General features: G+C 43.5%; 1 protein-coding gene across 5 annotated transcripts in view; it reads right to left on the bottom strand.

Annotated features, from left to right (window-relative positions):
- The window catches only part of PIBF1 (progesterone immunomodulatory binding factor 1), a 165,296-nt gene that overhangs the window by 76,519 nt on the left and 71,873 nt on the right, over positions 1 to 16,904 (bottom strand). For all 5 annotated transcript variants that reach the window (XM_043533820.1, XM_043533839.1, XM_037895180.2 and 2 more), the window contains exon 11: positions 1,209 to 1,374. In XM_043533820.1, the coding sequence (XP_043389755.1) occupies positions 1,209 to 1,374 (166 nt within the window). The remainder of the gene's footprint in view (positions 1 to 1,208; positions 1,375 to 16,904) is intronic.

Below are 16,904 nucleotides of genomic sequence, written 5' to 3'. Positions count from 1 at the left end.
CACTGAAAAGGTTATTTACTGAATATGTTTATCCTACTTGTATGCATATATTATTTTTGTATCTGAAGTTAGATGTCTGTGTATTTCTAACTTGTTATAAATGTGTTTACACATGGGGAAAGCCCACTAGGTAAAAGACTCTCAGTCTAGATGGCTGGCTGGGAAGGGCCATTCAGGTTAATGAGCCATTAGAAGAAAACAATAGGCCTTAGAAGAAGCTTATCTCCTGTGTGTATGTTCCTGAGGATGCTACAAACAGCCTATGAATCATGGCTGATGTGACATTACAGGGACATATGACGAGGTCACCCGGTGCTGGACTCCATCTTGGAACATCAGTGTTTTTCCACTGACTGGCGTGGGGACCAAGCTTTGAAACAAAGGGCTCCCGCCATATGCAAAAGCTATATTAGGCAGGGGAGTGACACCATCGTGGTTCTTCACTGACTCCTCACGCAAGAAGACTCCTGAAAACACCTAAAGAATAGAAAGACTGGAATGGGGGAAGTGCTGAACCCAGGCTAAAAAAGGAATTTTTAGCCTGTGAATGAAACAACTGGCGTTTCTAAGCTGTAAGCCACAGCAGCTTGCCCCTTAAGAATCCGCAGCCTGCTTGCATTATCATTTAGGGTGAGAATTTGCTATTCATATCCGATCTATGTAGTATATTAAGCTTAGTTTGCATGTTTTATTTGCTAGATAATCTGCTTTGATCTGATTGCTATCCCTTATAAACACTTAAAATCTATCTTTTGTAATTAATAAACTTGTTTTTGCTTTGTCTAAAACCAGTGTGTGCGGAAGTCATAACTTGGAGCAGAAAGCTGTTGTATATTTCCTCTCCACGTTGAGGGAGGGGGCGAATTTCATGAGCTTACGCTGCACAGTTCTCTTTGCAGCGCAAGATGGTATAATTTTGGGTTTACAACCCAAAGGGGTGTGTGTACCTGAGTATCTGGGAAGTTCCTTAGCTGAAGCTTCCCCATGCAGAACTGATCACAGCATCTGTATGTAAGTGCAGCTTGGTGTGTCTCTACCTGTATGTGTGCTGGTAAAAGTGCAGGCTGGAGCCTGGGAGAGGGTTTGGCAGTCTGGTCACTGCAGTGGTGTAAAGGGAGCCCAAGCTGTTGGGTTGGAGGGCTCAGTGGTACCCCAGTTCCAGGTTGCACCCCAGGAGAAACCCATCACAGATTCCTTTTGTAACATACCTCCAGTTTTCTCTGATATTTCTCACATTCTAATTGACATTGAGAGAGATTCTTTGCCGTTTCTTCTTGCATGAGTTGAACACGTTCACTCTCAAAGGACTTTAATTTACTTTGATGGAGAAGTTCAGCCACCTTGCTCTCTGTGCTGAGTTGCAGCTGTCTATACCTGAAAAAAATCAAAGTAGTTGTGTGGTTTGATCAAAAAGAATACATGTAGATACAGCAAAAAGATACATGTACATCTTTTCAGTATATGGCACAAATTTCAGCAAAGAGGAGAATCTTTGTTATAAAATGCAGAGTTTAACAACCACTGTTAACATTAAACTATACACTATCTCTATTGGAAGTAATTGTTCTTCAAGCTGTCGTTTGTGTGGATCCCACTCTAGGTTTGTACGAACCTCATGTATAAGAGATCAGAATCTTTCAATAGCAGTGTCCGTTGGGCCATGCCTGTTCCATGTGTGTCCTCATGCTCACCCACATGAGAGAATAAAGGACAGAGCAACCACCCCTTAGTTTCCTTGCTATTTTAGAATTCCAGGTAAAGACGACTCTGAAAAAGCAGAGATTGAGGGCTGGTCATGTGACTCACATGGACAACATCTTGAAGAACCACAGTTCCTAAAAATGAACGAGAGGTCTTTGAGATGAGCCTCTGCATGCTCATACTTGTGGGATGAAGGCACCTGAGCTGCAAGCTTCCAGAACCTTCTGGAAAGCAGTGTCCACTGGGGCTACTCGCCTCTCTTTATCTCCTGATTCCTGAAGAGCTCCCAAGGAGATAAAAGGGGGAGTGGCCCCAACTACCTCTCAGTTCCTCCCATTAATTCCTAACCTGAGATGCCAAAGAAGTGCGGAAATTACGCAGGGAATGTGAATATGCAGAGGCTCATCTTGCAAAACTATGGTTACAGGAAAGTAACCTTCATTTCTTCTTCAACAGACCTCTACATATTCTGACCTGGGGGACTTAACAAGTATTACAGCCCCCAGGAACGTGGGCTGAGGAGTACTAGCTAAACAAGGACAGCAGAACTGGCAAAACAACATCAGGTCTGGATGTCAAGAGTAAGTCATTTCTATCTTCTTGCTCTCCCAAGACCCCCTCCCCCTAAAAAAGGAAGGAAACAAAATTGCTAAAAACTGCACATATAGCTGCAGTATCAGTCATGAAATATGGTGTGATAGACACAGCATTAGGGCATGCCACAGACACTGCCTTTGTCCTGGATGAGGGCTGACAATTCCCGGAGGCTGAAGCTCTGTCAGATCATGATAATTCTGAAACACTGAGCACTACATGGATAACCTTTAGACTGTGACAGACTGACTCCTCTTGTGTTAGTTCCATCTCTCCAAGGATTTGTGTAACTTGTAGATAAGCTTTGGCCCCATCTGGACAAGGCATGCAATGGAAAACTTACTGCCATTAAAAAGGCCAAAAGGTAAGGTACAATTTTATAGATAGAAGACTTTCTTGACTTCAGTCAAAGGTATGTGTAAACAGTTAGATATGAGACCATGAGACAGAAGGGGGAATACCATTGGAACACTTCTAGAAATCAGAAAGACTTCTGTCAGGGTATTAGCGCAACCAGACAGCATTTTACCCCAAGTCATACAGTCCTATTATCCACATTGTATGATATATGAAAATTTGCACTTAGCACTGTGGCCAGGAAATAAACCTCACACCCCATTATGTGTAGGTGATGGATGTCTTAACCATTATGTGTGACTGTTTATTTCAAGATGAGACGGAATGAAGCTAGGTTTACTGAAACATTCTGAAATGCTAAGCTGACTGCTCCACTGGAAAAAAACTCATCTCTCAGATCAAAGAAAGACTTGGTTAAAGATGGGTGTTCCTTGATGTTTCTACTACCCTGACAGGGGGGCGATCCAATCGTAGACACTGCATCCTTCATGGTGGAGTCAGTACCTGATCTGTTCCTAGCTTAGAATGAGGAGCTAGTTATAACTGAAGATAAGTAGTCCAGAGCTCAATATTGTTCTAATAAAATTTCCTCCTATGAGAGATCAGATACACAGATCCATCAATATTTATGATGATGTATCCAACGACTAATCATTGGTTTTCTTAGCTTCTCATATACAGGGTTTACAGCACTCTGTAACTTCTCCACAGAACCTTGGTAATGCACCTCTTAATTTCCTGAAGAAGATAGCCCTCAAATGGGAACATAAAAAAGAGACCTATAGAGAAGCTATGAAGTCAATAGGCAGTTCTTTCTAGATCATCAGACTGATCCGGTGACACCGTAACCTGTTTCTCCTACAAAGGCTACATAGCAGAGAAATCTTCAGATTTGTGAGATCTCAGAATCAACAGAACTGAGATGGATATAGTAGCCTCACATTGTAAGGGAGTTTTTGATCCAGGCATCAGTTCTTAGACTGTCAGATGCTCAACAGCTATAGTCTTCTAAACCTGGTCCTGGGGAGGGCTCTGAATTAGCCCTTAGGGATAGGCTGGGAACCCAAGAGAACTTCAACAGTTCCTATGAAGAACCACTGGAACTGACAGCTGTGGAAAGAAGCAAATTGGAATCTAAGATTTATTATAATAAATGAGTCTAAGACTCAGTCCGTCTCTTCACAGCTGCAGGATGAGAGTTTGATAGACAATCATCATAAGGGGAAAACATACTTTCAAACAAAGCAGAGCATTGAGTGTGTGCACCTGAATATGACCAAATGGGAAGCATGATGCAAAAACACTGTTCTATAGAGAACCATCATCTGATCTGATCAGAAGCTTGTAATGCATTTCTCCTTTCCAGTGTTGTAAGGACTCCATACTAGATCTGCTTGCTCATATCACTATGTTGAGCACAGAATCAGTATTGTAAGCAATTCTCAAAGATCATGGTGTTGGAAATGCAGAATGGGACTCCCCTGACCTGGGTGGATCTGAAGCCTCATTGGTATAGAGCCACTAGACAAGTGATTCTCAACAATCTAAGATGTCAGCTATTCATGCTGGCTGGAACCCAGGTACTAGGATGTTCTTGGCAACTGTTTGGCAGTCTTGCATGTTTGGCTGTCAAATTTGGATCCAGGATCTGACCCTGGATCTGGATCCATACTTGTCAGCCCACAGATCTGTACGCAGCCTTTTTTTTTTTTTTTTTTTTGGGGGGGGGGGGGGGGGGGGGGCTCCAGATCGGTGCTCTGTTGCGGTTCCAGATCTTGGTCTATAATTGGCTGCCAGAGATGTTTTAGGATCCAGCTCCTTTGGAAACTGCATCCAATGGCCAGAAAGCCAATTTAGGCACACAGCTAGGTCTCCTAGGCCAACCTGACCTTGACAGTGACCAACCTGATATACTTCTCCCATGGAAGAAGAGGCAGCCAAAACAGCTCCTGAGGGACACTCTTCAAAGCTGATGCTGGACTTACTCAGTGCCAGCTTAGTCGACTAGGCCTGAAGAGCTTCCCCCATGAGCAGGAGTGCATAAGCCATCCTCCCACTCCTGTGGGTGCAGACAAAACCCATGCCAGAAGGGCATCTCCTCTTTTCTTTTAAAAGAAAAACAGGAATGACAAACTAATTATATAAACAAATTTCGACTCAAAAGGGTATAAAAAGAGAGAGAAATATAAAACCTATGAGGAGAGCAACAAGAATGCTTTGTGATTTGAGTACAGTGACCATATTTTCCCAAAGGGAAAATGGGACATCCCCAGGCTGACCTAAGGGATCCCGCCCTGCTTGAAGCCAGCTTGAGCCCTCCCTGCCTCCCACGCACACGGGGCCAGCCCAAGGTCCCACTCCCCACTGGCACCAGAGGACAGCCTAAGCCGCCCTGCCACCTGCCTGAGACCCCATTTCCCCCCTGCAACCCACCTGTGGGGCTGGTGGCCCAAGTCCCACGCACAGCACTGGTGGCCCGAGTCTCCCCGCTGCCCACCCACAGGCAGAGCTAGCCCGACATCCCCCTCGCCCCGCTCCACACAGGGCAGGCGGGCTGGCTGGCTTGAGCCTCTTTCCAGGGTAGGACTGGCATTAGGACTCGCCTCCTCCCTGCACATTCCTCCGTGTCCCACTAGGGATCCCACCCTGCTTTTTTTTTTTTTTTTTGACAAAACTGGGCATTTGTCCCATTTGCTCTTGCCAACTGATTATCAGTGGCAGGAGCAAACGGGACAAATGCCCAGTTTTGAAAAAAAGTTGGGACGGCTGGGACAGGGCCTAAAAAAGGGACTGCCCCGGCCAAAACAGGATATATGGTAACCTTAGATTTGAGCTTGCTGCACCTTCTTCAATTACTGGCAGTTGGGACCAGTCCCCCCACCTTTTAAATCCCTGGAAGCCTCCAGGATGGGAAGTGGAGAGAGAGGTTGAGTAGCCCCAAAGGACAGTGTTTTCCAGATGATTCTGGAAGCTCATAGAACAGGGACTTTGATCCTAAAAGTGGGAATATGCAGGGACTATTCGAAGAAATAACTTTTCTTGTTTCTTTCAGTATGTGTTTGTGTGCTCCCACTCTAGGTGACTGGAGCTTAGAGCCCCATCTGGAAGATGGGACTGACTGACACTAACTAAATACTGCTCCTAACACCACCCTACCAAATTTGGCATCTGATCTTGCAGCCAGTTAGAAGGCATGGTTTTAAACAAAGGGGATTACTCCAAGTAGTTGGCTTGCAGGTTTCAGATATGAGAATGTTTTTAAACCATGCAAAGGAGGCAGCCTGAATGCTATGAGCTTTGATGTTTGGAGGAAGAAGTGTACTAGCCATGTGAGAACAGATCAAAATATAATAGGCATTTAGATAGTCCCTGAGAAGAAGTGGCTTTGGCCCCTATTAGTGCTATTTATGGCAAAAAAAAAAAAAAAAAAAAAAAAGTCTGCCTTTTAAACGGTTTGGCCCAGATTTTTAAAGGTGTTTAGGTACTAAAGATGCAGATAGATCAAAGGACCACTCGTTGCCTATTAAGACAGTCACTATACTCAAGGGCAGACACTGCTTGTTCCATCTCACTGCTGTGGGCGGTAAGAGGGAAGGGAAAGGTTGTGGCCAATCTACTCTTTATGCCCTCAAGTGGGAGGGACACATGTATGGCACAGAGAAACAAAATCCTATTCAAAGATTCCAATCTCACCTCTGGAGTGAGATCCACTTAGACAAAAACTTGTAAACACTAAGCCATATTTGTCTTTTGAGACCATGCTGACACAGTAATCATAAACTGGGTCCCTGTATCGAATGGGGACATGCTATCTCCCCCTGCACCATTGTCTAGGCTGTTGCCAAGAATTGGGGGCATTCATACAATTATTTATATTATTATTGCACATAGAATTTCCAGTCATGGATCATTGTGCTAGGTGCTGTACAAACATAACAAAAAGTCAACCTGTGCTCCAAACAGCTTACAATCTAAGTATAAGACAAGAGACAATATATGGATAGGCAGACAGATGGGATGGTCTTAAAGGAAACAATGAGAAAATATAGATCAGTATAACAGGCAATGATCTCAGCGTGATATACCCAAGGTACAATCCAGATTAATGATTAGCGGTGTCACCCCTGCCCTCTAACCTGAGATGCCCTTTACACTGTTTTGCTGCTGTAGTCTCCACTCTGGACTGCTTATAAACAGCCTCCTGTATGCAAGTCATTCCCAGCTATGTCTGTGTGTTCTGCAGCCAGCCAGCCACACTTTGGCTCTCACCATCTTAGTTATATTGGAGGGTGGCCTCAACACATACCCAGTCTAAGGTTTCCCCCCAGAAATGTATATCCTATACTGCCCAGCCCCTCTCCTGGACAATACAAGCTTACATAAAGTCCATCATTTTATTAATAGAAATGATATGCACACATCTTGCTTTCCCAAACACTTCGATTTAAACACTCTGGATTATATAAAACAATAAAACAAGTTTATTAATTACAAAGAGATAGATTTAAGTGAATAAAGTAATGAGGTATAAAAGTCAGAAATGGTTACAAGAAAAATAAAGAAAATGTAACTGGTGCCTAATTTAACAAACCATGTTAAACTCAAAGCAAGTTTTTCTCACCACATGCTCTCAGCTGTCTTACTGACCACCTTAGGTCAAGACCCCTTCTCCAGTTCAATGTCTCCTTTTTCCCATCTGGTGTAGTGAATCAATGGACAGAGAGAAAAAGAAGGGGTGCCTTGGGGTGTCTGTCCCCCTTTTTATAGTGTCAGTCCCCCTCCCCCTTGGAAAATATTTCCAGCTGAGATTCAGGAGAGAGAGAGAGTCTATAGTAAAGGATGTCGCCTGCTGCTCTTCCTCACCTGTTGAAGGTTCTTTTGTTTCCCTTCCTGCTTGATGACTTGGTTTACTGCTTAAATGCAAATTAAGCAGAGCACACATATTTTTGTTGAGACACGCCTGTTTGCCAATTTCAGTTTGGAACATGTGTTAAGGTCACCATGCAGTGGAACTTTATAATTTCACATACAATATTGTCGCACATTTTATCAGTATAACATTGACCAGCAAATTATGGGTTTGCAAATGATATCTCACAAGGCATACTTTGTACAAAGATTACTACAATAACGTGCAGGGTGTGGATATGGGTACATTCTGTCACACTCAGCAAACCAGCAGCCTAACCATTGTCAAGATCTTTGTCGGCATTACAGTAGACAAGAATTTTAAGGAGGGATTTGAAGGATGATAATGACTTAGTTCTATAGATGTTTACACAGACCTTCTCTCAAGTGTGAGTGGCAGCATGTGAGAAAGCACAAAGGTGCTTGTTTGAAAATGCAATAAGTGGGGGATGGAGGCTGACATCATGGGCAGACTGGAGGTAAGAGTTCATGCAAAGAGACAAGTAATACAGGCAAAGTCACAGGCTAGAAAAATGATCTTTGCAGCAGCATTTTGAATGGGTATGGGCGGGACAAGATTTTATGTGTCAAGGCCAGAAAGAGGGATGTTGCAATAATCAAGACACATGATGACGAGAACCTGGATGAAAATTTTAGCCATGTGGATGAAAAATAATGGCTGTTTCTTAGGGCCTGTCTACATGAATACTTAAGTTTGTGACAAGCCGAGGTTTAAATCTACAGAGCTTTTTCCTGCTGCACACGAAATGTCCATGCACTAAAAACTTCCATAACATGAAAAAAAAAACAATAAAAAGTTGAGAGAATCTTTTTTCTTTAGATTTCAGATGTGTTCCTGTTTCTGTTTCTTTTCCTCAAATTAACAACTTATTTCTGTGTCTCAATAATATCAGATGGAAAAATATACACAATATAAACTTTAAAAATGATACAGCAATTATCTTTTAAAGCAATGAGTACTAAATACGCCCTACTTTAAATTAATTTAAAACTTAAGTACCAAAAGTGGTAAACTAGCTGTTACATAAAGCACAACAACAGCAACAGACTTCCTCTGTCCCTCTTCCAAAAAATAAGATACAAAAAGCAATTAAATTTTGGACACAGTTACAAACAGACAGAATATTCAGAAACACATACTCATGCTTAAAAAACTCCCCCCAAATTATCAGGTAAAAGACATATGAACATTCAGATGTTTGCGTTCTTGTAAAACACACACACACAAATACAAATGCAGTTCATTAGTGACATCTGAACTGAAACTAAGATATCTGTAAAGTACTTCCGTAATATCAGTGGCAGTGAGTGTGTAGACAAGGTAGATAGCCCTCCTTCAGCTATCTTGACTTTGATGAGTCAGTGCTTTTCTAAACTATACTTGAGTTTCAGAGAGAAGTACCACAACCAGCTGGTTTATTTCTAGCCTCACAGTAGACTGTGGATAAGCATGTGTGTTACATTTAATAATGAAGCACAGACTGGTTGTAAATACTGTATTACTTTTTTCAAACACATCACCGTATTTAAATCAAATGTGCATCAGAACATCTTTTGATGGTATATCATCCAAGAAAGAAAGAGAACTGTTTTGATACGACTAGTTTAGTAGATGAGACTACACGGACATCAAGGGCATCACTATCCCATTCCACCATTCCAAGAGAAGCCACGGAGACTGTATCACAGGGATACAACCTTGGGCCATTCCTTACAGTTTTAAGCTGCGTGGTAGGGATACTATATGAAAATGTCTGTGAGAGCAGTCTTGACACTAGTAGAATAGAACTTGTTTCTCATAAGCTCTGCACACAAAAAACCTAATGCCAGTTAACATTAATACAAAAGCTCTAAACTGCTCCATATGCCCTAGCCATCCCAGATGAACCCTCAGAGTTCTGACTTCAACAACATCAGCATTACCATATCAAGTTCATCCTCAATATCAGTAAAGCTTAGTAGCAAGTTTAAATTTTATTAAAAAGAATTAATAAAACCTGTATTGGATAAATTAGGGAGGTCATCTTGTTAGCCTGGAACCTAAACCCTTATTTCCCATAGACCCTTGGTATCTTTTTACGCGATTTCTATTTGCACGGTGTTTTTTCAAAAATGTAACCACTATGTAAATCAAGGCCTGACTGCATATCCAAACCAGTTTTCTTCACTTATTACTACTTTTATTTTTTCCACCCTCTCTTTCCCCGGCCTCTCAAGTTTGTGTACCTCTCTCACCTGTTCCAGTCTCTCTCAGCTATTCTTCCATTGTCATTTTGAGCAGAAGAAATGGACCTCAACAGCAACCTCTGCAAAACTTCCTCTTTCCTTCTCCTTCTTTAAGAGGACTTGAGCACCTCTGTGTTCATTCCTGTTGGGATTGGAGAGCAAGACCTTATCCCGCAAATATTCTCTACTCTGCTTCAGTACACGAGAGAGAACAAGTCAACTCTTCTCTCCAAACACTTGGACTATGGGCTTGTCTACACAGTGGGATAATACACCCTACGGAGTGTGATTTCTCAGGTGCACTAACGTGTTTAGAAGAATGAACTATTGCATGCAAGCCGAGTGAGATGTGACAATTCTCAGGGCACCCATGATTATGAGTCACCTTGCTGCCCCCTGCTGCTAGTGAGAGGTAGATTCGCTTTTGGTGGCTGGGTGTTAGCTCCCCAACACCAGAAGCCTGTTAGCCACTCAAGCACTCTACTCCAGGCTATGCCAGTCCTGTCTTTGCCTTCAAGGTTAACAACGGGTGCACAACAGTCCCTGAGTCCCTTTGAATTGCTCCCCCTGTGATATGCAACCCTTGGCACTGGCCACTCAGAGAAATTCCAGCTCCTGTGCCCCCAAAGGAGTAGTGTACCTCAGTTTACCAGTTTTATCTTAAACACCTGCTCTTGTATAATCCACAGCACTTTTAATAAAAGAAGAGGTTTAAGAAAAAATTGAGATTCCACTAGAAAAAAAGAGAGCGATGGAAACATATGGTTACAATACAAAACTAGATCATAAAATGCAAACTAGGACCTAAACTTATTAATAGTTACCTTTCCTGTCTAATAAAGTATGTCCCTCCTCCTCCCCCCCGCGAGTTCAATCTGTTGCAGAACAGGCTGACTTCACAGGAACAAGGATCCAATCTTTCATGAAAAACATCCCCATTCAAGAAGAAGTCTCCTAAGTGAAAAGATACTTTTCTTCCAAAACCATAAAGTATACTTTCAATACTGTTACATTATTCCTTAAATATTATCTGTATGTACATCTTGCGATGATTATGAGTCTTAATAAGTTATGAGCTTTCTGAAGATAATTTACAGTTACCCTTTACAGATAAATACCCTTCAAGACATGTGTGTGGTGTAAAGAGTTTGTTGGGCCTGAGATAAAAGTTGTTTTGCACAGAGCAGTGGACGCTTTGCTAAGGGGCCTTTTCGTCACTTGAGGCCAGCCAGTTTGGACTTTATACCTAAGATTTGATTAAAAGAGTATTCTGGTTACTACTGTTCCCTAGTTAACTTTGCTCTGTGGTATGTGCAATTATTTTGCCTTTTTTGTCACATAGGTAATTTAAAACCAGTTTAAATAGAGGAAGGTGTTTAACAATTTCCTCATACTACTTTTTCCGTTATTCCATTCTCAGTATGCCATTATTATTATTAAAGCCTGAACCAGGCTGAAACCAGACACTTCAGCTTGACCTGAAAGTCACTCACCAGGCGTATAGTTAAACTTGCCACAGCTAAGAAGGGAGTCAGTCTTTTCAGAAAAGTTAGTATTTCCGTATAAAGCTGTTACTTTTTGACTAATGCTAGGTTTTGGTACTCTCTTTTGAGCATAACAGCTTTCCTGAAAAGATTGAGTTTTTCCTGATCTACAGAGGCTTTCAAGGGTCCTGTCAATAAGTGACTGCACCTCAAATGAACATGGGATTTAGGTTCCTGAGGCATTAGGCTCCAGTAGAGTACTGACGATCTTATCTATATGCATTTTCTGACCCCTACTAGGAATCATCTCCTCTCCAAGACAAAGAAGATATCTTAGTTGAAAAGTGGAATTTTCACTTGTTTTCCTCAACCTGATCCCTATAGCTGCTAATGTTCTGCCTTTTTGTAGTGAACTTCCACACAAGAATCACAATCAAAATTACAAATTAAAGCTTCACAATAGTTCCATAATACAGGAATTGTACCATTTTTACAGACTGGGAAACTGATGCTCAAAGTGGTTTAGTGACTTGACCAAAGTGACACCCCAAGTCTGTGGCAGGGTAAGCTTTAGTACCAGATCTGATTCTCAGGCCTGTAGTTTCACCTCCAGGCCATTCTTTCTCAGACTAGAAAATACCTTACCGGTCAAAAAAGGATAGTTAATTCTAAGGTAAGTTTGCTACCATTAACAAAGAAAAACCATATTCAGTGACAAGTAAGCTTGCATCTGGATACATCCCATATTGCCAAAATCTTTAAGCATGTAAGTAAGTTAAGGGGAAAGACTTCTGCACTCCTTTGTACCTTCATACCGTAACCCACAATGTTGTCAATAATGCACTCCTACAGGTCATCTCCAACAGATGTCAAAGAGCAACACGCACACAAATTTCAAACTTGCATGCTAAAACAAAACCTTTACTATGACCTCATATGCTTAATCAATTATATCAGCACACCTGATTGTCACTCATTCCATACATCTGGGAAGTTATTCTGCCTTAACACTGCTGAGTTTGCAGTTAAGGTTGTGTGTTAGAATGTAAGTTTGATGAAGTTAGAGTATTTAAAAAAAATCAGGGTGTGTGTGTTGGGGTAGGGCTGGAATCAGACCCCAGCAGCACCACCTAGTGGTGGTACTCTGGGCCAGGTCACCCAGTGGTGAGAGTCAGCAGCCAGGGGTAGGGGAGCCTAGGCTCTCCCTGCTCCACTGGGCTCTGACCCAGGGCCCTGTGAATAAAAGTTTAACTATGCGGCCAAGGGGAAGGCACCTGTGCCTGCTCCTTGGGCCACTTCCTACCCCAGCTTCAGTTCTTCCTCTGGCACCACTGTTCTACATCTGGATTACCCCTGGAGTCCTCTCTGATTGTGCTCCACAGGGTTTTCCTCTATGTTGAGGACCATTGTTCCCAGCATCCGCAGGTGAAGAGCCTGCAGTGGTTTGGCAGCGAGGCCTGGTTCTGGCCATGTGGAGCCCCAGCATCTTCTCTAAAAAAGGAGGACTTGTGGCACCTTAGAGACTAACAAATTTATTTGAGCATAAGCTTTTGTGAGCTACAGCTCACTTCATCGGATGCATTCATGTAGCTCATGACAGCTTATGCTCTAATAAATTTGTTAGTCTCTAAGGTGCTACAAGTCCTCCTTTTCTTTTTGCGAATACAGGCTAACACGGCTGCTACTCTGAAATAAAGCATCTTCTCTGAGAGCTTGCAGCATATGATTGCTCCCCTGCTCTGTCTGCCTAGAAACAGCTGCTTCCATTTCAGGTCAGTTTACACTGTGAGCATGTCCAGCACAGAAGGCCCCAGGGCAGCTTAGTTCACCAGTGTGGGGCTCATGCACCCCATCACAGTAGAGATCCCAGAGTCTTTTTGGTTTCTTGCAAAACGGTATAAAGAAAAGTGAGACTATCAAGTGAAAAAAGGCCAAAAGAATTATTTCTGTGTCATTTTTTATCAAACCACAATGAAAAAAATGAAATAGTACTCAAAGTTTAAATTCTATGTTTGGTTTTTTGCTATTTCAATGAGGGTGTTTTGGGTTTTTTGTTTGTTTGTTTGTTTTAAAATAAAGTAAAGGTTTAAAACTCCTATACAACTGAAATCTGTAATGGAACCTTAATTATAAATGCATCCGATGAAGTGAGCTGTAGCTCACGGAAGCTTATGCTCAAATAAATTTGTTAGTCTCTAAGGTGCCACAAGTACTCCTTTTCGGGGATACAGACTAACACGGCTGCTACTCTGAAAAAAGAATCATATATGTAAACTAAGGAATATTAAAATCACCTACACATTTAAAAATATGAAAATTAATAGTAACATAAGCATTCAAATACACGCATAGTTCATACAAATCTCTTAAATGAAGTAATATGAAATTTAGGCGCTAAGCAGGGCCCCTGACTATCCCAGCTCACAAATCTCTGCAAGAAAGACAACTCAAGATACCAACATCTTGTGGAGCTCAAGAGCATTTCTCTAATCCTTTGAGCTGAAGAGCAGGAACATCAGCTTCTCCTAGCTCTGACTCTCCTACAGAGCTTATGAGCTCCACTGGATCCCCAGGTTCATGTGGAATGATCGACTCAGTGTTCCACTTTCTCCTCGCCCTGCATAGACTTTATAAAGCGCCACTGAGCCACGTCAAACTTTATAAAGAACCTGTTACTATGCCAAACAGTAAGGCCATTTTTTTTTTTTTTTTTTTTTTTAAGAATCAGAAATGAAGGACTGGAAGGGACCTCGAGAAGTCATCTACTCCAGTATCCTGCTCTGAGGCAGGATTAAGCATTATTGTGAGCAGCCAGGACAGGTATTTCTCTAACCTGTGGTTAAAAAAACTCCAATGACAGAGATTCTATTATCTCCCTAGATAATTTGTTCCAGCGCTTAACAAATCCTGACAGTTATGAAGGTTTTCCTATCTTACTTAAATTTCCCTTGCTGCAATTTAAGCACATTTCTTCTTGTCCTGTCCTCAGTGGTTAAGGAGGACAACTTACCACCCTCCGCTTTATTACGTATTTGAAAACTTGTCCCCCCTCAGTCTTCTCTCCTCCAGACTAAACAAAACCAATTTTTTCAATCTTTCCTCATAAGTTGTGTTTTCTAGACTTTTAATTAGTTTTGTTGTTGTCCTCTGAACTTTCTCCAGTTTGTCCAAATCTTTCCCAGAGAGTGGTGCCCAGAACTGGACACACTTCCTGAGTTGAGACCTAGGAGTCCTGAGCAGAGTGGAAGAATTACTTCTTTTGTCTTGTTTACAACACTCCTGCCAATACATCCCAGAATGATGTGGGTTTTTGGTTGTTTTTTTTCTCTTTTTGACAACAGTATTATATTGACTCATGTAGTTTGTGATCCACTATAATCCCCAGATTCTTTTCTGCAATACTCCTTCCTAGGCAGTCATTTCCCATTTTGTATTTGTGCAATTGATTATTCCATCTTAAGTGTAGTACTTGGCATTTGTCCTTATTGAATTTCACCCTATTTATTTCAGACCATTTTTTCAGTTTGTCAAAATCATTTTGAATTCTAATCCTATCCTCCAAAGCACTTGCAACCTCCCCAGCTTGGGACTTTCCACAAACTTTGTACGTATACTCTCTATGCCAATATCCAAATCACTAATGAAGATATGGAATATAACTGAACCCAGAACAGATCCTGTGGGACTCCATTCAATATGCCCCTTCAGTTTGACTGAGAACTATGGATAACTACTACTTGAATATGTTTTTCCAACTAGTTGTGCACCCACCTATTATAGTAAGCTCATCTGGGCTATATTTCTCAAGTTTGCTTATGAGAAGATCATATGAGACAATATCAAAAGCCTTACTAAAGTTGAAATACAGTTGGGCCTCAATTTACACGATGGTTATGTTTTTGAAAAAACACTGCAAAAAGAAATGGCGTAAAAAGATACCAATGGTCTATGGGAAATAAGGGTTTAGGTTCCAGGCTCACAAGATGACCTCCCAATTTATCCAATACAGATTTTATTAAAAATTTTTAATGAAATTTAAACTTGCTACTAACCTTTACTCATGTTGAGGATGAACTTGATATGATGATAATGCTGATGTTGTGAAGTCAGAACTCCGAGGGCTAATCTGGGGAGGCCTGGGAGTGTGGAGCAGTGGCGTAGCCAGCACAGGACACTTTGGTGGGCCCCCACTTTGGGTGGGTGGGCAGGGAGGCAGGAGGGATCTGTATCGCCTCACCTCACCCTCTCCAGCCGGCCTTACGCGGGGGTGATGGACACTCTGGCCAGGGGCCCTCCCGGTGCCAGGAGCTCCAGCAGGGGAGCAGGGTTGGGACGTGGGGGCTTGCCCGCTCCCCAGCTGGAATGGCGGGCGGGTGGAGCGGGGCAAGCCCCTGCATCCCAACCCCGCTCCCTGGCTGGAACGCTGGGCAGGCAGTATAGGACAAGCCCCCGACCCGCTCCCCAGCAGGAGCACCAGGTGGAGCAGGGTAAGCCCCTGACCCTGCTCCCCGGCTGGAAAGCCAGGCGGGCTGAGTGGGGTAAGCCCTCAATCCTGCTGCCTGGCTGGAGCACAGGGCGGGCAGGCGAAGCGGGGCAAGCACTAGGGCTGGAGCAGAGCTGGGGTTGGGCAGGTAGGCCTGGATGCTAAGTGGGTGGGCCATGGCCCACCAAGGCCCACCTGTGGCTACAAAGTGGAATTGGTGGTGGAAGACTTGCGAAAAAAACTGGTGATGGTCAGTTGTTTGGCTTTCTTTTGCATGTCTTTGTAAATTTCCCTGTAAGGAGCCAGCACACCCTAAAGCTCTCTTGAATTTCAAGCTATGTTCCATGAATGGATCCTCAGCAAAAAAAAAAAAAAAAAAAGGTCTCCTAGTTCCTTGGCCAATCGAAAAACCTTATCCAGAATCTCCATTGTCAGCTGCAGCTTTGGTACCACCACCACCTCCACCTCCTCACTGTCCTCGTCACTGGTACTTGACTGAATCAGTTCCTCCAGCTCTTCCTCACTGAGCTCGGTGGTGTGGGACTCAAGTGGGACTCCGCTGCCTGGAGATAGTCAAAACCCTCCTCATCAACGCGACGACCCTGTATTCCAGAGGTGGGCAAACTACGGCCCGCGGGACCGTCCTGCCTGGCCCCTGAGCTCCCGGCTGGGGAGGCTCGCCCCTGGCCCCTCCCCCGCTGCCATGCCACCACACGCCCACCCACTTCCCAGGCTTTCCAATAAGCCTGTCCTGCCGCTCTGAGCGGCACGGTAAGGGGGCGAGGAACATGGGGGAAGGGGGGTTGGATAAGGGGCAGGAGGTCCCGAGGGACAGTCAAGGGACAGGGGGTGGTTAAGAGACAGGGAGCCGGGGGGGGGGGGGGGGGGGTGGGTGGGGGTAGTTAGGGACGAGGGTCCTGGGAGGGGGCGGTCAGAGGACAAGGAGCAGGGGGCAGTTGGATAGGGCATGGGGATTCCTGGGGGGCCTGTCAGGGGGCAGGGGTATGGATGGGGTCGGGGCAGTTAGGGAGCAGGGGCTAGTTGGATGGGGCGGAGGTTCTGGGGGGGCAATCAGGGACAGGGAGCAGGGGACAGTTTGATGGGGCAGAGGTTTTGGGTGGTCAGAGAAT

This window comes from Chelonia mydas, chromosome 1, assembly GCF_015237465.2.
Source record: "Chelonia mydas isolate rCheMyd1 chromosome 1, rCheMyd1.pri.v2, whole genome shotgun sequence".
NCBI lineage: Eukaryota > Metazoa > Chordata > Testudines > Cheloniidae > Chelonia > Chelonia mydas.
Note: the sequence above shows the minus strand (reverse complement) of the source record. Positions and strands in the feature narration are given on the sequence as shown.